This window comes from Anopheles darlingi, chromosome 3 (assembly GCF_943734745.1).
Source record: "Anopheles darlingi chromosome 3, idAnoDarlMG_H_01, whole genome shotgun sequence".
In the NCBI taxonomy this organism is placed as follows: Eukaryota; Metazoa; Arthropoda; class Insecta; order Diptera; family Culicidae; genus Anopheles; species Anopheles darlingi.
The window spans coordinates 71,029,990-71,053,217 of NC_064875.1; the positions used below are offsets into that span (position 1 = coordinate 71,029,990).

Consider the following 23,228-nt stretch of genomic DNA (forward strand, 5'->3'; position numbering starts at 1 on the left):
TGTCCGAGCCAACATTTTATCTAATTTGAACAGTGGCTCATAGGAAGAAGCACCGGAAATATCTCCATGAGTCCCATTGGAGGTCCACCTTCGCCACCCACTCTGAAGTAGATTGATTCCTCAGAGGCGGAAGTTCATCGTAGCGTAGCGCACCTTTGCGGTTGTTGAACTAAAGCATCGGCGTAGGAAACTTGTGCCTGAAATGCAAACCATTTCGACCCGACCCTTTTTTTTTGTTTTCTTAAATAAAACCATAAATTTATTGTATGGTGTGTTTGCTGAAGAAGATAGTTGAGACGAGCTAGATAAATACGTCCCATGTGCGTAATCTTCATAATTTGTTCATAATTACAATTGTTATGTACTACCGTTTAAGACTCTTGCTTCGGATTAAATTAACAATGTCTAACACAAATCCTCCAGGAGCACAATTGATTGGCTAGCGGTTCATTACGGCAATCCAATAGCATCATTAAGAAATCCAAGTTGATTTTAAAGAAAAGATAATGTATTTATATAACATGTTCAACTAAAAATAATTTCTTCGCTGCCTTTGCTGAAATTGGCAAACAAAACCCACGTTTTGGGTACTATGTATCTTTGCTAAAACGCCGCTACAAAATTAATTGCAAAACATCACGGACGGCCAAAAGAACGGTCTTCTTTCGGTTCCCAAAACTTGAGCGCCGTATTGCATATTGGGTTGCTTTTGCGGTTACTTAGTGGCCCAGATTTCCCAGAGCCTTGAATTCGTATGACCCTTACAGCATCGATAACCTTCACGATTATTTTTTTTAGTTGATGTCAGGGGCTGAATCCACTCCTCGCGGTCAATAGCACCTCCCTTAAAAGCTTGGCCATTCATTCGATGGAAGTAGCAGAACGGAAACAAAAGACTCGCGGTTTCGCTAGATGCGTTTGGATTGTTGAAAATAAAAACAAACTCTGCGGAAATACAATGCCCTTATTTTTCTATGAAACTGAAAATATGTCAATGTAATCAATCATTAGCAAGTGCTGAGTCGTTAAACACATAATTCCTTACATCACGCACACTCCATGGACTAATGAAATAACAAATTAACCTAGAACTACCGCGAATAGTATTTTACCGTGTAAAGAGTAAAATTTTCACAGGAGAAAGTTTGAATGCTTTTTTATGAGCATCGTTGCACGGCTCCGGGGAAAAGCGAACAGAAACGGAAGAAACATCACTTGGCAAACAAGTTTAATTTTGTTTGGAAATAAATTATGCGAGTAGTCTGTTTCGGTGTCACTGTTAAAGAAACCCCCAATTTAATGCAAAGGTGCTGGTGCTGATTTATTGATTATTTATAGCTGGTTGTCGGCATTGTTGGTTGAAAAACATTCTTGTCGGTTCGACGTCGTTTGAAAAATTTCCTCGATTTTGTTCATGGTAGTTTTATGTTAGTATCAACAGGCGACGGAGAGGAGAGAACAGGGACTGTAGCACTGGCTGTAGCGATGATAGCCATTACAATCGCAGCAATAATTCCAAAGTTCGCCATTTTTGTGCACTTTACAAGACAACAAACAAATGTTAATAGATGCCTTCCACCGGTAGTATGCTATTTATACCTGTTCCAGCAGTACAGATGTTTCGCTGCTTCAGATAGTACTGTGCTGGATCACGATTTTAACGAAGGAAACATCGTTAAAACATAGTAACGCTGAAAGTGTATTTTTAAAGCTTCCCTTCATGCTCGTATAAAAATAACTGAACGTTTCATTGTTTCCCGCTTTAAAGCACATTAAACACATGCGCATTAAAAAGCAAACGGTTCATGTATCGCATTTTCTATATTTTACTTTTATTTAACTTTTCATTTTTTTCGTTTGGCTATAAACTATACCTTGAGAACTTTCTACTGACTATTTACACTTCATGCTATCCTGTACTAGTTGTCCAAAGGAAACGCCATGAAACATTGCCTTATTTTGCTGTTCGTAATACTCACAAAAACCGAAATACTGGAAATAATATTTTTTGAAGAAGTATTACTAATGTCACTCTTTTAAAAGAAAAATATGAATTTTTATAACAAAAATGCCAAATCTAAAATGAAGTTCAGGTATTTTCATATCAAATCAAAATCCAGCAGATTACTAATCGTAATAATCGGTTAATATAGGCACCAGATTTGACAACGCACCTCAATTAACAAATGAGCTTTCGGTTTTAATTTTTGCTAAGTTCAGTATCGAACCAACTGATGTTCTATTTTGCTTAGATTAGAAGATAATTGCTTAGGAGTTTAAGGGCATTTTTAAATACTATCTCACTATCTTCATGGTATTCATATCGACATAATCAGACCAGAATGCGATTTAGAACGTAAAGACTACTTTGATTTATTAATATTCTAAGATCTCTGCAGCTAATAGCTATCGATTCACTGTACAGTAACCATGCATCTTTTTATTCACAACTTTTGTTAGATCCGCGGATTCAAACATTGAAATATTGAACAACTTGGAGATTGCAAAGATTGCATGGCAATTACAATGCAAGGGAAATGCAAAACGGTAATGCTATCATACTTTCCAGAAGGTACTCTTTCCTAGCAAGGCTAGCTAAATTTATAATACAAAACGACTGTAGATATTGTAATTCGACAAAAAAATCATGACACGCCTTGTTATGGCATTGGCATTATCATCGAACAATCCGTTACGTTTGCACATTTTGTAAATTCTCATAAGTTTCCGCAATTAGTGCGTGCTCCACGCATTTCGGTTTGTCCCTAATTCCCTTTTTATGAGACATAGCTGCTACGTCGTCTACACTGTTTTTAACTTGTAAATTTTTTGTGCTTTTTTATGTACAATTATTTCTTCAATATTCACTTGATCCGGATATGAACATCGACAAGTAGTACTAAAATTCAATCTTCCAAATACTCTCCTGATGATGTACCATAAAAGATCATGTAGTTTTTTTATGTTCAGTTCCTTTCGCTGCCATGATTGGTACTGTCTTCTGATTTCCTGAAGGCTTGCTTCGTGCCATTTTGGTTGTTATATTATTAGTGCTTTTATTCTGTGTTATGGTTGTCGCAGTCATCGACCGGGACACCTGAACCTTTGAGATGGGAAAAGATTCTGTATCAAAAGACCGGCTACCGGGTACCGGTTCGCTGGCCGCAATGTCGTCACGGAACGCTAGGAAGCCCAGTTGCGCATGCGACGCTTCGTTAAGCGCACGCGATCGAATACAGGCGCGGTACTGATCGATGGAAAGTCTCTGTCCTCCCGAATCGACTGGTCCTGCGCATACTTTCGGGTGCCAAATATGGAAAATACCAGGATCCGTAGCACGTATTACTTTAACTTGCGATCGAACGTATTTTCGGTACAGCATTACGTCTTCACCGCCCCAACCGATAATCTCTTCGTCAAAACCGCGAACCCGCAAAAAATCGGATCTGTATTGACAAGTCATACCGTAACCAAAATCTCGCCAGAACCCAGAGTCCTTCGATATGACCAGCTGATCCGTCTCGGGTGGCATTTCCTTGCCCTGCAACGTGTACACTACATGTGGATTGTAGAGACTAAAGACTACTGGATAGTACACCTGCGTAAACATAAAGTGAATCAGTTTAGAAGTTTAAAAATTGTTCATTGAAAGCTCTAGTTACCATTTTATTGGGCTTAGTGTTCCATCTGCATCTATCTAGAAATTTTGCACTAAAAACTATATCTACATCGCACATGAACAGTAAAATATCTTTGTTCTTGTCCGCCTGACCGCTCCACACGTTCTCTGCTCCAACGCGTAATGCCTTAGCTATAATAAAAGACGGAGATGAGATAAAATGTCCAATTATAGAATCAATGTACAGACCAACTCACCTCTCGAGAATGTTTCGTTTAGTGCCAGCAACTTTAAATTCGAAGCTGTACCTCCGCTGTTCTTCATACCGATCACGCGACTCATGATAGTACGAGCTTCAGAGAGTCCATAGTCGCCGAAATAGACGACAGTCAGATGGACGTATTTGTCATGCTTTAGGGCAATCTTAACATATTTATCCATGAAACTCTGGAACGTGCTAATTCGCCCTGATAGCGGCAAAACAATGTAGATTAGTTCCTTCTCTTGTTGGCGTGGGAACGCGTCCAGGTGAATAGTTTGAAGGGGAGCAAACGGCCGCATAACGATCAACTTCGTAGTACCGTGATGAGAATCATGATGCTGAGCGCCACCCATTTGCTGCGATTGGGGGTTTGTGGTTTTGCCAACTTCTTTAGTACGGAAGTATAACTCATATTGTGTGCCTGTCGTGGGATCATTCCGGTAAATACCTTCGCTAAAATCGTCCAGTGTGTATCGCAGTCCGAAGGAGGTAACGTTTCGGTTCAAAGTCTCGAGCGCCTTGTTCACTGCGCCTAGTAGATCCTTTCTTTTATAGCCAATCGGTTTTTCCACCACGCGCTTCCCTAATCCAAGCTCGATCGGGTACACTCGACTAAACGTAAAGTGGTTGAACGGTATTAGCTCGTACTCATTATTCAGCGGTATGCCATGCAAAATTTCTGCCGCTCCAACTTGGCGTCTTATGAAGGCCGTACAATCGTGTGTCAGCTGTGTTCCTGAAGGAGAATTGCTTAACAAACCGGTGCTACTATTAAAAAGGGATGAACCTGAAGATAGAGGAAGGGATCCTGCTGCGACTAAAGGAATTACTCCAATGACTCCTCCAAGTCCACTTTTGAGTTGCAAAATTTGAAGTTTGAGCATTTTTATTTCGTTGGTCAATTTCGCTACTTCTTTAAGGTTTTCCTCTTCGCGTTGCTGCAGCATTTGTAGATAACCATTATGCTGTTGTTCTGCATCGCTTTGGTAGCGATCTTGTGGAGAACTGATGAAATGCTCAATTGCACCCAAAGGGACGGCCTCCTGTACGCCAACATAATCGCCATCGGATATTACACTATCAGTTGCTGTTGAATCGCGTGCGATGTCCGAGTTGTTCTCTTTCGATATAAATCCTTTCAGACCGCACCTCGTAAGTGCCAGTAAAGATATTAAGATGACGAGGGATATGAACAGTAGTAGTCTGACTAGTAACTTGGAGTGTCCAACCAGGCGCACCATTCTCGTAGTATTTGTCACGCAGCCTTACTGATGCACATCGAGAGTTGTTTCGATAAGTGCAGGTTATCCTGGATTAAAGAAAAGGACCGTTTTAATTTGAATCCACAGTCACACAACCTCGTTTAGTCGCTTTTGACAGTTCACAGCACGCGGAAGTGTTTTGAAGTGTTTCTGGAGATTATAGTGGAGTGGAGGTCTATATCCCAAGGCCCATGAGATGCACGAATTGCATGAACCTGGGGCACACTAAAAAGAACTGCAAATCAGAGGCAATGTGCGCAAAATGCAGCAAAGCAATGCATCAGGACCAATGCACGGAGGTCAGGTGTGTGTCGTGCGGGGAGGAGCACCACACTCTGGACAAGAGCTGTCCGGTCTTCCTCGATGAGTGTGAAATCCAAAAGATAAAAACAGAGAAGAAAGTTCCGTATGGCGTAGCCAGAAGGCTGAGGAGGGAAACATGCCCAGCGATCCCAAGAAATTATACCAACAGGGCCACCTTTGCCATGGATCTTAAGAATACACAACAGAGCCGACAGACAGAAAACGATAAACCATCGGAAAATACAGAACCACCAAAAACGACAACAAATACAGAAAAAACAATTGAACAACATAACAACACGACAACACAACAACAACAGGTAGAAAAGACACAACAAACTCAACACAAAAGCGACACAGACACAGAAAGCGCAAATAACAACAAAACAGAATATAGTACAAATTACTCACAAACCCCGACGATCATACACGACTCCGAAAGGAGAAGCTCATATGAACTAAGAGAGAAAAGAAAAACTCTAAACTACGAGACAGAGTTCATCATCTCGAGTGATGAGGAACACCCCAACACTGAACTGTACCTGAGCGACAACCAGCCAGGACAATAATGACCACAAAATGTCCATCAAAATAATCCAGGCCAACATCCAAGACTGGAAGACAAATAAGGACGAGATAATAAGTGTAGCCACAAAAGCGGATGCTGACATCCTATGTCTGCAAGAAACGTGGCAAAAGACAGCAGAAAACACGCAAATAAAAGGCTATAAAATAATACAGAGCTGCAGAGAAGACGGATATGGTGGCAGCTTAATAGCCATCAAAGGCTGCTACAAAATTGGAAAAACAGAAATTGCGGAAACAAAGAGCCACATACAAGTGGCCACTGCCGAAATAATGGACCTGGACATAATCGTAAGTTCTGTATATATCAGGCCAGGAACGCACATAGCCACATATAAATACACAATACAAAAAATAATAACTGATCTCAGAGAGTCGCGCCGCTGCAAGAAAGTCCTCGTGGGGGACTTCAACGCCCATCACCAATCATGGGGAAATATAAATGGAGACAGTAGGGGAGAACTGCTAATAAATGAATTAAACGATACAGATCTCATGTTAATGCACAATAAGGAACCTACATTTATAAACCCAGACCCGAGCAAGAGCAATTCGGCAATTGACTTAACTATAATGAACGCGACTATGTACCTGAAGTCAAAAAGGACAGTAACTGATATACAAATAGGAGGTAGTGGCCACCGGGTAATTGTGACAGAGATAGAGGGACGTGGCAAAAAACGTGATAAGACTGTGATTTTAAACTCTAAGAGTCTAGCCTGCGATATTTACAAAATGAATGCTCCTGAAAAGTTTGATTTGAACAGATTTACCAAAGAAATGACGTCTATTAGGAAAGCGAACACCAAGACGATCACCGTCACCCCCAAGGCCTGGTGGGACATGGAGGTAGAGAAAGCCTATGAGGAAAAGAAGACCGCTAACAAAAACTACTCTGCCAACAGGACACTTGAAAACGAAATAAACGCGAAAAGGAAACTCGCGCGATTTAGATTCCTAAAGAAGGTAAATAAAACCAAAAACTGGGAGAAGTGGTTGGAAAGAGTAGATGAGTAGAAGTCCAGCAGCGAGCTATGGCGCCTCATTGCTAAATGCAAGGGTAGTAAATGGAAAAACGACAACATAAATGCAATACACAGTGATTTGGAGAAAGCAAAAGAATTCATGAAAATAAACTTCCCAAATGTTAGACAGGCGAACCCGACCATGGTCAGGTCAAATATCACCACTGAAGAGGAACTCTTAAACATCAAAAAAATGGACAAGAATAATAGAATCTAAGAAGAACACGGCTCCAGGCATAGATGGAATAAGCTATGGCATGCTGAAGATGTTGAACGAAGAATACACAGATAGGATAATCAAGGATCTGAATGAAAGGTGGACGAGAGGGAAGGTAGCGAGAGGGTTAAAAACCATAAAAATTGTGGCAATACCAAAGCAAGGCAAGGATCTCCAAGATGCTAAAAACTACCGTCCGATCTCACTCTTACCAACGCTAACAAAAATGGCAAACTCCGCAGTGCTAGAAGTACTACAAGAATACACGGAAAAGCACCATGTGATTCCAAGCACCTCTTTCGGTTTCAGAAAGAGAAAGTCCATACACACAGCCACAAACCTGCTAGTCAATGAGGTCTATAAAAATAACCGAGAAGGCAATAACACAGGGGTAATATTTGTTGACATAAAAAGCGCTTATAACTGTGTAAATATAGTGAAACTGACGAGAATACTGCAGGCATATATGGTACCTGAAGGTTTAGTAAACTGGATATTTAATCTCCTAACAAACAGGATAATGGAAATTAAGGTTGGAAAACAAAAAGTAACAAGAGTAGTGTCACATGGCCTTCCGCAAGGGGACGTCCCAAGCAACCATAGGCAGCCTTCAGTTCTCATGTGGAGAACAATAAATCCCCCTGAAGGCTCCAACAGTTCTGCTGCTGACAACAATCAGAACACCAAATCCCCTCAAAGGCTCAAACAGTTCTCCTATGAGAACACGAAATCTCCTCAAAGGCTCAAACAGTTCTCTTATGAGAACACTAAATCCCCTCGAAGGCTCAAACAGTTCTCTTATGAGAACACTAAATCCCCTCGAAGGCTCAAACAGTTCTACTATGAGAACACCAAATCCCCTTAAAAGCTCAAACAGTTCTTGACGATACCAGCAGAGGTCGCAATCGATCGTTGCGATCGGTTTGACGTTTCAATTTCACGAAAATTCCTGAAACAACAACAACGTCGGTTGCATCTTCGCTTGTTAAAACAAGTGAAAAAACGTTTAAATTAGTGAAAAAATGTAGTGTAAAATAAGTGAAACAGTAGTGTACCATCGTAGTAAGCTGAGGTAAGTGTAGTTCACCGAAAATACGTGTTTGTTTTTTGTCCGCCGCAGCATCCGCAGCATCGTGATCGTGACGCAGTTACTGATATTATGAAGGAAAACCGGATGATAAGAAAGGCTATGGGATGAGGTAAGTACGCCGGTACCGGATCGTATCAATCCACGGTGACACTAACACGGATTCTCCCTTCCCCACAGGATGCCCATAATTCCATATTAAACTTTGACGAGAATGTGTCGTGTCGTGCATCATCATCAGGCGCAATAGCAGCATTCGGTACATCATGTGCAGTAGACACAGCAGCCGGTGCAAGTACCTCATCCGATGATACGTGGAGTGCTAGTTACCGGTACGCAGAATGGTGGAGGTGAAGGATGCGATCCTTTCCTTTCGACCTTTCGAACAAAGATGCTCCGTTGCCAGCCGGTACGTGAATGGTGCCGGTGGTGTGCCGAAGGAAATTGCCGGTCGTTGAGTGGAGTGCGGAGACGATAGAGGACTTCAATGCGACTACAGCGGTGCTTGCCCTGAAGCATGGACCGAAAATTGTCATCGAAAACTCCTTCCGTAATGGGTAAGTGGCGCCGGCGCCGAGGAAGTGCGAACAGGGTTTTTACATACAAATGATAACAATGATCTCTACCCCGTAATGAATGATAACAATGATCTCTAACCCGTAGCACGCCACCGGCTATCACATCACCGCAGCGCGGGAGACCGATCGGCTACGGCCCTGATCGTCAATGAGGGGTCCCCTCTGCTGATCGGGAATGGTAGCAGCTGCTGCTCGTCATCCGACGAACGGATCCACAATGAATTGCTGCGGCATGCACTGTCGCATCATCCGCTCCATCACCACCACCATTCTAATCAGCATCACAGTGAGGTTCAGCAACGGTACCTCATCGGATGCTGCTTACGAAAACAGCGAGTAAAGGTAAGTCTTTATACCGGTGGTCTGCTTCATTCTCATTCTCTTTCCCCCTTTCTCTTCTTGACAGCCTCCATCCACATCATGCATCGGCCAAGGATATGTGCTCTCCTCCCCAGCCTCGTTGAACGGTTCGTTAAAGCGATCAGAACCGAACGATTCGTACAGTGGGACCCCGACCGATTACCATCATCACCATCACCACCGTAATCGACAGCAACTCGTTGCATCATCGGATGAACGGACAATGCAGATAGCAAACGGTGCCGGCACTCCTCGACCCTATCATCCGCATAACCTCGGCACGGAGTACGGTGGCCAAGCACCACTGTCACTGCCAGGTACGGTTTCCACGGTGACCCCAACCTAATACCAAAGCCCGCTCCGGAAAGGGGCGCACGGCATCGCGGAGATAAGAGGGTGATTTTTATGGCTAAATTAGTGTAATTTATTTATAATTTTAAAAAATCATAATTTTTTCAAATAAAATTTGGTGCTATACATATACTTGTAGAAAATAAATATATATATCACATGTACACAATATATACCGTGCCTGCGCACCCTGCGGACAAAATGGGAACTATTTTGGGGGATTCAGCGTTCTCATCAGACGTTCTGATGGGCATTCTGAATCCCCCAATTTTGTATGGAGAAATTGCTGCAAATTTTGGGGGATTCAGAATGCTGATGAGACCAGCCTAGAGTTCTGATCAGAATTCTGAATCCCCCAAAATTTGTTCTCCTTGGTTGCTTGGGTAAGATGAAGATCACCAATAACGAAAATTGCGAGTCTTGTCATGAACCGGAGACAGGTAGACACAAAACCTTCTCCTGTGTAAGATACATGGCGGAAAGACAAAACCGGGGCATTACGTTAGAAAGATTCGAAAAAAGTTTCAGAGAGAAGGATGCGACGTACCTCAAAACCGTAGCTAGTTTTGTGATCCAAAATAGGATAGAGTTCTGAAGGAAGCTGAAGGGGCGAGAGCGACCGAGTGGGGGCATGCAACAATCAACCTCCGAGTAGGCCCGGGATAAGGCCGGGGTGAAAACCCTGCGACCCGAAAGAAATGTCGGGTTTCGGCCAACTCGTGCCTTCACAAGGTCACCCGAGCCACCGAAACAGCTGTATAAACGAAAAGAAGCAATGACAGAAAAGCTATTGACAGAAAAAAAAAGAAAAGAAAAGAAAGAGAAAGCAGAACATCAACGAGGAAAAGTGTTTAAAATCAACGAATAGACTGTGATACACAGAAAATTGGGACATGTGGCCATAGTAGCCGGTCTCTTAAAATAGCAGAGGTCTATATCTCCAGGCTAGCTTGCGAAGGTCCAGGAAGCTGGTTTCAATAGCCGTACTGGGGTAAATCCTCATTGAAGAAGAAGAAGAAGAAGAAGAAGAAGAAGAAGAAGAAGACGTTTGGAATACCGATACCAGACTGACGGTTGTCTCACAAGACAGACAGACGCTTGGAATAGGGCCCATAACCTCGTTTAGTGATAGTTCTGAGCCACGTGTAACTCAACGGGGTTACTTCGAAACACGGTAGAGAGAACGAGATGGAAATCGCGATCTGCGCGCTTGGTTTTGTGTGCTCGAATTTGTGCTGCTAGAATTTTGATGAGTTGATTTAAGGTTGAGGTTAGGAACTCGAGTTCGCTTAAAAAAGGAGATTTTTACACAAATTCCGTAATTTACGTGGTAAAGATAGAAGAGAAAAAGGCTGGATTCAATAGCCGTACTGGGGTAAATCCGTATTAAACACGAAGGCTACGCTTAAAGGCAAAAACCTGCGTTTTTTCACTGCTGCTAATTACAGTTAAGTTTGTTCTAAAATAAATTAAGTTAATTGTTGCTATCGTAAGTGAAACGCAAACCCTTTTGGGGTGGTATCGTGTTCCCGGTGTCCTCCATCTGTGAGAATTCCTTTTGCAAAGATAAAAAAGGCTCGTGAATTCCTGCGTAAACGGATTAAACATGATTCAGTGCTGCTGAGTATCTTGTTTAAAGTAATTGTGACGTCACACAAATAGCACCACGGGGCAAATGAATTTTTTGTTCCTATTTATTGTTGCTATCAGCAGAATGAGTCATAAGAATAGCTGCGACGTACTCACGGTCTAGGTTCCAAGTGGCCTGCCCAACATCAGTCGGATTCATGAACTTTTTTTTCTGTTTGTAGATACTTAATTTAGCTACTCGTCAAAATGTCCAACCCTGAGCCAGGCAACTCCGGGAATAACGGGTATGTTCCACTTTCTTCCTAGTTGATGGTTGTAGGCCCGTAATTTTGTTGACTAACCATAAGAAATAATATTCGCTGTTAGTGCGAAAGTGCACAAACTCCGTAAAGTATGCGCAACCACCTAATCAGAATTCCGTTACCCTTCTTGCTTCCGCGACACATGGATTAATCAGTTTTCCTAAATTACCGCCTCCGCCAACGGACAGCACGCAGCCTCCTAGCACTGCCAACAATGCCACCAACAACCGGCTGAAGCAAACGCAGGCTCAGGTCGACGAGGTCGTCGGAATCATGCGTGTGAACGTGGAAAAGGTCCTTGAGCGAGACCAAAAACTATCGGAGCTGGACCAACGCGCAGATGCATTGCAGCACGGCGCATCACAATTTGAGCAGCAGGCCAGCAAGCTGAAGAGAAAGCAATGGTGGGCGAACATGAAGATGATGATCATTATGGGCGTGATTGGCGTGGTGCTTCTCATTATCATCATCCGTAAGTATTACTGAATTTGTTCATTCTCGGGCTAACACATCTTACGGAACATACTGTTCCGTACTCAACAAAAATACTGGTGAAGGATTGAAACCAAACAGTTGTTTGGTATTCATCGATAGGAACATTTTGAAGGTTTTTTAAACGTGTTCTACAGCTACGATATTTCGGTTGTTTTTGTCATAATGTGCTTTTTTGTTTTATGTGTTTGTGTGAAGAACATCTGGCTAGGTTGAACAGAGGCGATCGTTGCAATCGATGAAAATATCCAGCAAATCTTTGCAATCTTATCTGTGTCATCAGCTTTTGAGTCTCTGCTATCTTATCAGATTTGGTGGAGTACTATTATTACATTTGACGGTTTTTTTGGCGGAACTTTTTAAAAAACAAACAATGTTGCGCAGTTTCATAGTAAATCATAGTATCGGTAATATGCTTGGCTTATGTAAATGTACTCTTTGCCAAAAGCGGTTGTTGCTGTTATTGCTTTTATTATGAGAGGTAAAATTATTTTAAAACAAATAAAGTATGAAAAAAGATCATAACGTTTTCATACTACAAGGGTGGCCTCATTCTACATTGCCGTTCCCATTTTGTAATGTTCGTTAATATTTTTTTTAAAAAAGGAGATACAACAAGCTGACAAACTGGATAAAAGGTATCCACCTTCATCTGTACAGCTGTTTGATTTCTCGAACAACGATTCGGCGAGTCTTCATTATGCATTTACATAAAATTGCAAACCCAGCTCTTTTTATCCTATATTACTCAACATGCATAACATCGAATATTGGAAAAAAGAGGTAGAGAGATATAAGACACGATAGAATAGTATTATTTCTATTCGCGTAATGATTATTGATCAAATAATATACAGCCAATTGACTGACAGTTAAACGATTTAGATATGTTTACCATGATATCATTATAACGATTTTGACCTTTTTATCTCAATGGAATGATCTTATTTTTTCTTTTCAGTTTCCATCATATATTAAACATTATCCATTCTTGTGTTATATCAAATTGTATTGCGCTGCTGTATATCTGTATTTCGAATTCTTCGTGCATTTTGAACGAGCTAGTGAATAATTAGGACGCGCCCATAAAAAACACGCACAAGATGTACCCAAACCATTTGCAATCGTTTACAGCAATCACAAGGTATCGAACAGGCGCAATTTTGTTAGAATATGCTTAAAACATTATACATATCTTTTACACATATTACAAACGCTGAAACGTAAAAACTGCAATTATTTGGATATCTCAAAGCATATAACAAACTGGCCCATGCTATCTCTTCTCAGTCTTCCTGAACCGGGAAAACGGATAATCTTCCTTCATATTCATTTAAATGCCTGTTATTGTTATGCTTGGTGTACGTTTAGTCGTAGGGTACTGTTTCCATTTATAAATATGAGAAGTTGGATATTGTATTAAAACGCAATACAAGACATATGTAAAATTATTGTGTGTCATTCCAAAAGTGTTTGTTCAAATCTTCATTGCAGATGTTTATCGTAGGAGGAGTATAGCTCTATTGAAGTTTATATGTGTGATCCGAACAACGTTAAAGCAAAACCAAAATGTTCCTCACATCAATCAACGATTTTACAAGGATGAATGTATTTTGTTCGTTTGGAGCATTTTTTGTCGAATCATTTCTCACAATCCTGTATATAGACCACGATCAACCGATCGATGTATTGCTTTTTATAAGTCATTCATTTTCGGGTAATACGCTTTTTAAAAGATTTAAAAACTCCAATCCGAGTTATCATGTGTTACAGATGCTCCCGTTTTTCCATTTTTTGCGGTCGTACGTTTCCTTATTTTTTCATTGCATTTTGATTTTAGTTTGGATCGTACCGGGCAGCTCATCGTCTGCCCCGCCTCCACCAGCTGTTACAGAGAGTACAACAATGGGCACAGAAACTCCAAATTAATCAATTTGGTTACCGTGATTATTGAATCATTTAACACACTTAAATATTATCTTATATAAATCATAACGAAATAAAGATGATGAAGTCTAATAAGTAGGATTTTTTTATTTGTGCTACAGTAACAATTTTGCTTAGTTAGCAGAAAAAACAGTAATCTAGTCTAGTGGAGTAGTTGTGTTTTTTTTTTCAAGCGATTCATCAATTTCGAAATGCAATACAACGAAAGAGCAAGACCATATTTAGAATCGCATCAATAGCACAAATCTATCCTTGTGGACATGCTCTGTTATGTTTAATTCATCTGTTTTAATCGAAACCGCTTTCCACCAGTAGACACATGTTCCCAGCACGTACAAGCCCCACGGAAAGCCGTGATGTCCTTTTTTTGCTACGTGGCCCAGCAACATAACACGACCGTTCATAAAAGATACAAAATAACATCCTTATCCGCTGAGCATTGATGCTTCAAAGGCGGGTTGTCTTGTCGCTCGTATCTTTCCATTAAGAAACTTCGCCACATCTTAATCGTAGCATGAGATGGACGCTGTCTAGGACAGTAGAAGGAGCTTCTGGCAACAAGAATATTTCTCGCTATTCAGGTCGCGCATCGTCAACTTTGTCAGCATACCGGTTCTCATCCGTTTCCGCATCGTCTTAGTAGTTCAGTCTTTCAGCACAGCTGCATCGATTACACTGAGGTGTCGTCACAAACAAAATGGGGGCAATTTGAAGAAGAGAGTTTGAAGTTTTCTTGGGAAAATTTATCCGCGTATGTCAGATACTGAAAGTCACGCTGGATGTATAGGAACACTCAAAAGTAGAATGCTCCTTTGGGAGTAGAGAACATTGTTCGAATCGCTTGCGGATGCAGCCTATTATCTCAACGTGTATGCTACTAAGCCAAATGGGGTTTGGATGAATTGCGTTGAGGTTGAGTGTATACCAGGGGGTCTCAAACTCGCGGCCCGCGGCCACGGCCACGAAGTAAAGTTAAACTTAATTTTATATGAAAAAAAACTTTGTGTATGATGCGGCCGGCCCAGTGTGTGCTACATTACAATGTGGCCCGCTAAGTAGCTGTTATTTTGAACAGCGACCTTGATGCTAATATGAGTTTGAGACCTCTGGTGAAGAACGTTTCTTGGATCTCTTGAACAATGCAACCACTGTCCTTTACACCGTTATGTCCATGCTTCCATCCTATTGTAATGATCCTTTAAAGACGGGTGCCACCTGACCAGAAGTACTTACCTAACACATGCCAGAAATATGTGAAATGTTTACAGTTATTGTTTACTTTGCAGTAATTTTTCAATTAAAGCTGACTTTAATTGATGTACCCCACATGTACTAAACTAACTAGTCACCAATTTTTGATTTCATTTACTACTTTTGGTTTTTTTTTTAATTATACAAAACCGCTTGAACTTGAACAAGCTTTAAAATAACACAAATCAGTGCATAATGATCATGCAACTGGCGGAATTACTTTAAATTAATTTTTGGAAGCATGATTATACTGCAGTCGTTAAAAAACCAACACTTTCCACTTAGTTACGTTAGAAATACACTAAAAGTCTTATTGTCAATATTTCGCTTACGCCTTTTTACTCGCGGACATCAAAAATAACTATTGATTGTCGCCTTTCTTGTTAAAATTCAAAGTTCGTAATAAGTCCAATCAACTCAACATTATTTATACAACAGAATAGTTTCACTTTAAAGGTTATTTTCCTTTATATGGTATACTACTACAACAAAATGCCGCAGCAAACATATGGCGTTGAATAAATTACTAGTATTTTTTAAATTGAATACTGATTGATGACGATGCAGCACATCGCTCAACCAACACAAGGACGTGATTTTCACTCAATAGTAACAAGACGACGCTTTACTCAATAGTAGTAGGACGAATTGTGTATCACTTCATGATTTCGCCTCCTGCAGGATTTAGTCATCTTGCACCTGTCACCTCAGCCATCCTTGCTGGATGAACTCGATTTCTCTCTCACACAACCTTAACAGTAGCTCACACTTCGCTTGCTTTCTTCCTAATTTCACACTCTTCCCATCCTGCGCTGTGCTGCAATGTGTATTCAATCAATATTTCACTACTTTTTTGTATCTTGCATTCATTCATGCGGCTCATCGTTGAGAGATAAAAGAAGAGACAATATCTAACTAAAGGGTGAGGTAGCAGGTTACAAGATTCTGTTAACTAATCGGCACGTCTGCCCTATGTGCACACATCGTTGTTTCATTGGAGCCACGTACCAGTAATTATACTGCTATGAACAACTATGCTAGTGTTACAATCAGTTGATTGAAAACAAACATTTGAGGAAAAAGTACACCAACAACGGGAGTATGATTTTCGTTACTCCAACCCATCCAAAACTTGCGGAAAATCACTCATAACTAACTTGAGTCGTGCTACTGACCCCGGTACAACCGCATTGCAAATTTCATTCAACAATCCTGCGCGCTGAAGAGATGGCATAGACAAAGGCAAACGGAAAGGGCTAGTAAAAGAACGTGAGAGCGAGAACGAGCAATACGCACTGTGTTAGTATCTAGTAAGCAACGCGATACCATAACGGAGCGGGTATGCTGAAGTTGGAGATTTTACTGCAGGATTTGCTGGTTGCTGAAGAGAGGCTGCTGTGGCTTCACAGCACGTGTTGTAGAGAAACGTGCTCGGATAGCTGGTCTGTGAGAATGCTACAGAGCCTAAAGTCTATCCATGGTTTCTCCCGCGAGCAAAATTTAACCATGTCGATCAGCTGGTTATACTGGTAAACAACGACACAGCTGTTGGCACTGGTAACTCCCACATCCCGCGATTGTCCAAAGGTCTTCAATAAAAGTAATTTGAGAATCCAACAACAAGCTTAATTTCAAAGTTATTCCCACATTCTCCATGAAAAGTCAATTTTGCTTTCATACAACCCAAATTACGTGCAATAGTTATAAACATGGACGTGAGTACGACTTTGTCACGTTCCTTCGAAGCGCATTACCGAGAACACCAATGAATATGTCTTAGTACTTAGTCCTAAATTAGCTTATTCGTGATCTTTTTTATTATGATTTGGTAGGTTTCCCGTTAGAACTTAGATGTAAATCAACTACTACACTTACAAATAGCCGAACAACAAAGGGGAAGAAGGAAAATAAAAAAAAATAATGATGTAATTGATTTCATCGCGGATACTAGCTTATTTTTATGATTATTTCGAAACAGACTTCTTCGTGAGAGTTTACGGGACACCGTGGCCAAATGCCTAAATCAACCGAAAGCACATTAATTTGCAAACGTATAATTACAATACCAATTTTCAATTGCCTACACACGATCACACACAAAGGATTCTTATGTTTTTTTTTTGCTTGCAAGTGGCAGTTTGTCCAGGCAGACATCCTTTGGAAAGAAAAGTGTCGCCGGTAGTATCATTCGGTCGCGTGGGTCCGGCTGGTTGAGGTCTATGTTTTACGCCTTTACCGACATATGTTTTAGTAACTGTCACTATCGTAAAACATGTTGGCTATTACATCAAGTGACTCAATTCGCATACCAGTAGCTGCAGTGGAATCATCGCTTGAGACCTGCTCAACGCCAAGCGAATAATCTGGGTCAATACTACTACTGCCAGCTTCGGGATCGTGACCTCCAATCGTTTCTTCGATAGCTTCCTCACCAACACTATGGCCGGTGCCACTAGTAACCACGGGGGTGGCAGTCCCGTTAACTTCACCACTACCGCACGCTGTGTCATCTGCCCCGCTCGTATCATCGGGCGTACCTTCTGTTGTACAATCGACTGCACTGGCATCGGCTTCCTGGGTTCGAATGATGGAATCAAAGTTATCCTTTATCTGATTATTCGCACCTTTTGATCCAAGATCCGTGGCCCAGCTGAGATGCATGAGCGCCAGATCCACATTGCCTAGCTTCTTGTAGATTTTTCCCATTAGATAGTAAACCATTGCTTCCTTCGGCACTATCTGCTTTAGTTCTTCCAGCTCCTTCAATGCCTCTTGATAGCGACCCAAAGTGAAGAACATTGAACCACGTTGAAACTTGCATTGTGGATTATTCGGATCCAGCTTGATGGCAGCATTCAGTGTTCGAATTGCTTGGTCTGATTTACGCAAAAAAAACTGCATCACCGCTATGTGAACCATAATGACGGAGTTACGTGGATTGATTTGTAAGGCTTTTCGATAATGCAACTCGGCAAGTTCGTGACGCTCCTGCTTGCAGAACACTGTACCTATGCCGAACCAAGCATTATAGTGCCGTGGGTCGTGGAGCACAGCTAGTCGATACATCGACAGTGCCTTCTCCAGCTCCTCGGTCATTACTAGTTCATGTCCCAGCAAGGCATAGCTGTACGCAAACTCCTCGTCGACTTGTATGGCGCGGAAAAAGAACTTGATGGCCGTTTCGTGTTCTTTATGGGCGGAAAAGCAATTACCCGCCACACACCACGTTATAGGAGATGTTTTATCCTGTGACATGAGATCCTGAGCTAGAGAGGATAGTACAACGTCCTTCTGCAAATGCCACAAATCGGTGCTGTAGATCTCCATATACTGTAAACGATGTGGTTCGCGCTCATGCACTTCCTGGAAAAACTGTACAGCCGTATCATAGTCACGTTTTTCGTGATGTGCTAACGCAATCATGCTTTTCACCCAGCTACTCTCATAGTGATGTAGTGGAACGTTCGAAAAATTCTCGATCGCCTTTTCACACTCGTAACTCGTCAGTCGCCGATACCCGTGGCCCAATTCCCGAAGCAAAGCCATAAGCCCTTCGGCACTTTGTTTTTTCAACTGTAACACTTGCTGCGCCAGCCGTTGCGCGCTATTGATGCTGTTGTTGAGTAAAACTTTCTCATTCAGCGAAGCCAACCCTCCTTCACCGATGGTCGAGGTAACGGTTTCGATTTTCTCTCTAGATGCCTCATGCCCTCCCGTTGCACTGACGGGTATCTTTTTCTCTGGGATGTTTTCGAGTAACGTGGTTGCCGCATTATTGATTGTCTTCGAAAGACGTTGTTTCGTACGGCGGGGTGGCGATCGTGGGGCCACGAACTTGTTGTTTAGTTGAGGACTTTTAGCATTCTCTTTTACCGAATAGTTGCTGTTGCTAAACAGGCGGGAACTCCTTCGCACATTCTGCCCTTGCAACAGTGCCACACCCGTCGGAGTATTGGTGGTCCGCGGAGTCGTCATCTGGTTGCCGGTTTGACTGAAAACGATTGGCTTCGTATTTGTACTTTGCTGCTGCAACAATTGAATTGCTGCCTGTTGCTGGGTATGATGCTGATGGTGATGGTGTGGCGATGTTTCATGTTTTCGATTCAAGATGTTACCCATAGTACTTAAGTTACTAGTATGATGTCCGCGTAACTTCTTATTGCTGCTAGAGAGTGCCATCTTTGGATTGCTTACTACGGATTGCTGATCTACACCGACACTGTCACTTATTATACCCTGCTGCTGAAATGCTGCTATCTGTGCTGGTGTCATCGTGGCAGGCTGTTGCATGAAACCAAGCGGTCCGATATGTCCAACCGGTGTACCACTAGCTGCAACCATATTCGGCGATGGTGTAAGACCGAAGGGTTCGGTGGGGGTATTAACGATCGGGAGCACACCAAAACTGGGCGATGACGGACTCATTGCTGATAAAAATTTAAATTGCTGCTTTCGGAATGGTGTGGTCAGCTCAGAGTATGTACACGTTGGGGTCTGCAACTCTTCGGCGCTTAGATTGCCTCCTCCAACACGCATCGAGGCAGCAGAACTACTAAGGTTGGCCACACCCTGGTGATGTTGCTGCATGCCTGGTTGACTGCAGTACGCGGTGGTATGGCCTTGCACTAATGGTGCTCCTAGGTGCTGGTTATTCGGTGTGTTGATAAAATTTTGTGTAAGACACTGATCGATCGGTGTAGACGGTTGATCACCGACCCCACTTGATAAGTGGGCGCTTTCGTTTCTCGGATTACATGCCTCTTGGAAATTGCTGTTTACACCGCCGAACCACACGACTGAATTGAAAGGCTGCGCCTGACTGGTTTGGAAAACATCTGTACTGTTAAGCTGAAATATGCTGTCTGGATCAGGTTTTTCGCCGCGATTGCACAGATCGGCAAACGGTTGCCACAGAAATGGATTCAGTTTCACAGCCTTCCGACTAGCGTCATTGGCAAGCCCACCGCGTTCAGTCTTTTGACAGATTTTTGAAACCAGGTTCAATGCAAAGCACGCTATATCGCCAAACTCCTTCACAATCTCATCTAAATGCATTGGCCTCAAATGATCATCGTTGGTCAACGTGTGTTCAGCTTCCGAATACCTGCATAAGAGAGATCCGGTCGATAAGTTTAGCGCACTTTGTCCAGCACGTAATGTATTCGTCAATACATACTTTTTCAAATCGAAAGAACATTTAGAGAGCAAATAACGACATTGAGTGGAACGAACGCTTTTAGTTGAAAGTAGCCAATGAGCCTGATGTTTTTGTCCAGCTCGGTAATAGCATGTTGCCAACAGAAAAATGCTTTCCTCTGTTTCCACTGTGAAATAAAGAACATATTCCGATCGGATTATGGATCACCGCCTTTGACTTCTTCAACACTTCCGTTTTACCTTCGGCACACAGCCTTTCAGCTAAAAATATTGCATCCTGGTAATCGTAATGATTAAGGCAGTGCCATATTGCGGCCTAAAATACATGATATAGATGAGTTTCACGGGGAGCGGATCAATAAATGGTAAAGGAAGTCGGGTCCCAAAAGTGTGTTTTCGCTGGAAACCTAAAAGCGAACCTACCTGCACTGGTTCCTGCACAATCATATCCGGAGCCTGTCCCGTTCTTATGCTGCAAAAATGGTCAATCCCACGACACGATTTCGTCTTCCTGCTCGAGGCCACAACTCTACCGGCCACTATGGCCACAAGGCTTTCTTGATTCCTTGCACCTTGGTGCGTCGTCTCCTCACGGGATTCTAAAAAGAGAAAGAAGACAACGTTTACGCCACACGCCTGAGTTATGGTGTTTTTGCAGCGAGGAGAATTTGGAGGAAATCATTTCACTGTCCGCAGCAGAGGAAAGTTGATGAAGAATCTTGCTCAATATCGAGAAAACTGTTTTCTTGCCCAAGATTTCCTCGGAGCAGCTGGTGCTTGTGTTTTTACCTGCTCCACTAGCAGGGGGCGTATTTTGTCGTGCGTTAACACTATCCGGACTCCATCACACTCGGTTAATCTATCGAAAAGGTAGCCTTTACCATCAGCAGCAATCAATGAAAACACTTTAATCAACTTTAGGAAAACTTGAGAATTTTTCACGAAAGTGCAAAAATGCTCGCAGCTTGCGCGACCCCCAACACTCGAGCAATACTCGAGCAGTAGCACCTATTCGAGTTACGTTACTCGAGCAGCAAAATTAGGCACGCGGACGCAACGCCGCAAGTCGCGTTCATACGGAAGGCGTTTTTCGCGCAATCGCGCGGTTTGGCCAAGCTCGTTTGGCCCACTCGCTTAAAATATACAGAAGAATTCACACAAAATCGCATCGTATTCTGCTTTATTCAGCCAGTAAATTTCATGAATAGTTGTCCTTGCAATAGAGAATCTAAAGCGCGCTGCACCTTCGGATCATACAGTAAATGGCATGTTGGGAGTGGTGCTGTGCTCGCTCCTTTCCTAGTATCTTGAAACACATTCTCGAAGGGATTAGCGGCTTTCGCAGGTCCGACTATGGATGGCTTATTCAAAATATCAAGAATCTTTTTCTCTAGCTCCTTTTCGGTACTTCCTTTAGTTTTGGCAGCTGGTGCTGCAGCAGTGTTTGAGCTTACGAGCGAACTAGTAGTATCTTCCGGATCTTCCCCTAGTTCGATCCGAATTTGGGCTTCCTTTCGTTCGCTTAAATACTTTATCAGGCGTTCGTATTGCAGGACAGTCAACGAGCGGTTTGCAGCCAACAGATTGATCATATTCTGGATTGCTTCTGGATGCTTCTCGTGGTGGGATAGAGATTGCTCCGTCATGGGCACGGGAGCGGGAGGTACAGGAGCGGTAGATGCTATTTCGTGGAAGCTATTCAGGGGGGGGAATTGTGCCCGTGCCTGCCTGTTTTTCGCTGTAAAGTGGTTGATAATGAACATGACTGCATCATCTTTCGGCATATTACGGTGTTCTGCGGGAATGCCATAAAGCACGTTCACAGTGATACTGTTCCGTTCCTGATTTTCTGGAGTAATAAGAATGGCGTAGAAACTTCCGCGGGATGCTATGTTCGTAAGCACCTTCCCGATGGGAACGTCGTTGTTCGGAAATAACAGATCCACCGTCATTCCCGCCCGTTTCAGTCTCGCTTCAATGCTTTCTGCGTAAGCTCTGGAAAAGGAAAAAGGTGCTGCAAATGTATCATGCACTTTAATGGTTAATCGATGTCCATGCCTTACGTGAGCTCTTTGTTGACCACGATTATTTCGCAATCATTGCTTTCTGGAGCTAATGTTGGAGCTCGGTGAACGGGTCTAGCTGGTATGCCTGCCTCGACGTACGCTCCACTGAGATGATCGGATGGACCGAATGTTTGAGTAACATAAGGGGCCACATCCAACAAATGAAGTGCACTATCGTCGCTTCGCCCGGAAGCTGGCATGTCTATTGGAGAGCGATCCCGCAGCGGGCCGGAAGGAGCAGCGGTTTTCGCGCCCTGCAGAGGATGACCCCTAGGCAACAAACCCTTCTTGGCTCTGTTGTCATTCGCCACTTTCACATTCAGTTTTCGGCCGCTAAACACTTTTCCGTTTAAGCCTTTGATCGCGTTCTGGGCTGATTGTTCGTCGTGGAACTGCACAAACCCGAATCCGCGAAGTAAGGTCAAGTCGCGATATGGTTGGTAACCCTCAAGCAGGCCCTCCAGATCCTGCACCACCGCTTGTTCTCCCAAACCACCAATATATACTCTGGAATTGACCGGTTCAGGAGCGGCCATACTCTAGTAGCTAAAAAGAGAGTGAATTAATGGTAAGCAAGCGTCGTAAAGCGTAAAATCACCTTTTCTTGTGTTTTTACCCTCTTCCTGAAGAAACGCTGAATTGCTGAAGAATACAAGCGCGATGCTGTCAAACGGAACTGTCGGCGGCGTGGCCGCCGGTATCTTGCTTCTCGCTCTTAAGAGGAGCAGAAATCTTTGGGAAAACTGAAGAGCTGGCGCCTCGTGAATGGTTTTT

At 42.6% G+C, this 23,228-nt stretch overlaps 5 protein-coding genes across 17 annotated transcripts; 2 read left to right on the top strand and 3 right to left on the bottom strand.

Annotated features, from left to right (window-relative positions):
- Positions 1-1,817: 1,817 nt before the first annotated feature.
- LOC125956517 (chondroitin sulfate N-acetylgalactosaminyltransferase 1) lies at positions 1,818-16,877 on the bottom strand. Of its 2 annotated transcripts, none has more exons than XM_049688469.1 (4): positions 16,240-16,877; positions 3,877-5,190; positions 3,663-3,811; positions 1,818-3,598 (listed from the first exon to the last, which is right to left on the bottom strand). In XM_049688469.1, the coding sequence occupies exons 2-4, from the start codon at positions 5,120-5,122 to the stop codon at positions 2,948-2,950; spliced, it is 2,046 nt and encodes a 681-aa protein (XP_049544426.1). In that variant the 5' UTR covers positions 5,123-5,190; positions 16,240-16,877; the 3' UTR covers positions 1,818-2,947. The 2 variants fall into 2 exon arrangements, with proteins under 2 accessions (XP_049544426.1, XP_049544427.1); XM_049688470.1 differs by lacking the exon at positions 16,240-16,877 and adding an exon at positions 15,214-15,317.
- LOC125956518 (homeobox protein B-H1-like) lies at positions 8,804-9,777 on the top strand. Its single transcript, XM_049688471.1, has 3 exons — positions 8,804-8,917; positions 9,024-9,280; positions 9,345-9,777. The coding sequence occupies exons 1-3, from the start codon at positions 8,878-8,880 to the stop codon at positions 9,642-9,644; spliced, it is 597 nt and encodes a 198-aa protein (XP_049544428.1). The 5' UTR covers positions 8,804-8,877; the 3' UTR covers positions 9,645-9,777.
- On the top strand, positions 10,882-16,246 carry LOC125956519 (synaptobrevin). 12 transcript variants are annotated; one of them, XR_007469185.1, is made up of 6 exons: positions 10,884-11,096; positions 11,461-11,523; positions 11,697-12,013; positions 12,995-13,177; positions 13,528-13,750; positions 13,874-14,001. XR_007469185.1 is itself a non-coding variant. In XM_049688472.1 (4 exons), the coding sequence occupies exons 2-4, from the start codon at positions 11,486-11,488 to the stop codon at positions 13,960-13,962; spliced, it is 444 nt and encodes a 147-aa protein (XP_049544429.1). In that variant the 5' UTR covers positions 10,882-11,096; positions 11,461-11,485; the 3' UTR covers positions 13,963-16,246. The 12 variants fall into 12 exon arrangements, 9 of the variants coding, with proteins under 9 accessions (XP_049544429.1, XP_049544433.1, XP_049544430.1 ...); XR_007469186.1 differs by lacking the exon at positions 13,528-13,750 and having other exon boundaries at positions 13,874-14,025; XR_007469184.1 differs by lacking the exon at positions 13,874-14,001 and having other exon boundaries at positions 13,528-13,865.
- Positions 16,878-17,025: 148 nt separating the features above from the next.
- On the bottom strand, positions 17,026-21,359 carry LOC125956516 (cell division cycle protein 27 homolog). Its single transcript, XM_049688467.1, has 5 exons — positions 21,178-21,359; positions 20,812-20,987; positions 20,629-20,704; positions 20,408-20,555; positions 17,026-20,335 (listed from the first exon to the last, which is right to left on the bottom strand). The coding sequence occupies exons 2-5, from the start codon at positions 20,833-20,835 to the stop codon at positions 17,479-17,481; spliced, it is 3,105 nt and encodes a 1,034-aa protein (XP_049544424.1). The 5' UTR covers positions 20,836-20,987; positions 21,178-21,359; the 3' UTR covers positions 17,026-17,478.
- Positions 21,360-21,550: 191 nt separating this feature from the next.
- On the bottom strand, positions 21,551-23,203 carry LOC125954906 (nuclear receptor coactivator 5). Its single transcript, XM_049685577.1, has 3 exons — positions 23,071-23,203; positions 22,452-23,000; positions 21,551-22,383 (listed from the first exon to the last, which is right to left on the bottom strand). Exons 2-3 carry the CDS (start codon positions 22,988-22,990, stop codon positions 21,573-21,575), a joined length of 1,350 nt encoding a protein of 449 aa, XP_049541534.1. The 5' UTR covers positions 22,991-23,000; positions 23,071-23,203; the 3' UTR covers positions 21,551-21,572.
- Positions 23,204-23,228: the final 25 nt, after the last annotated feature.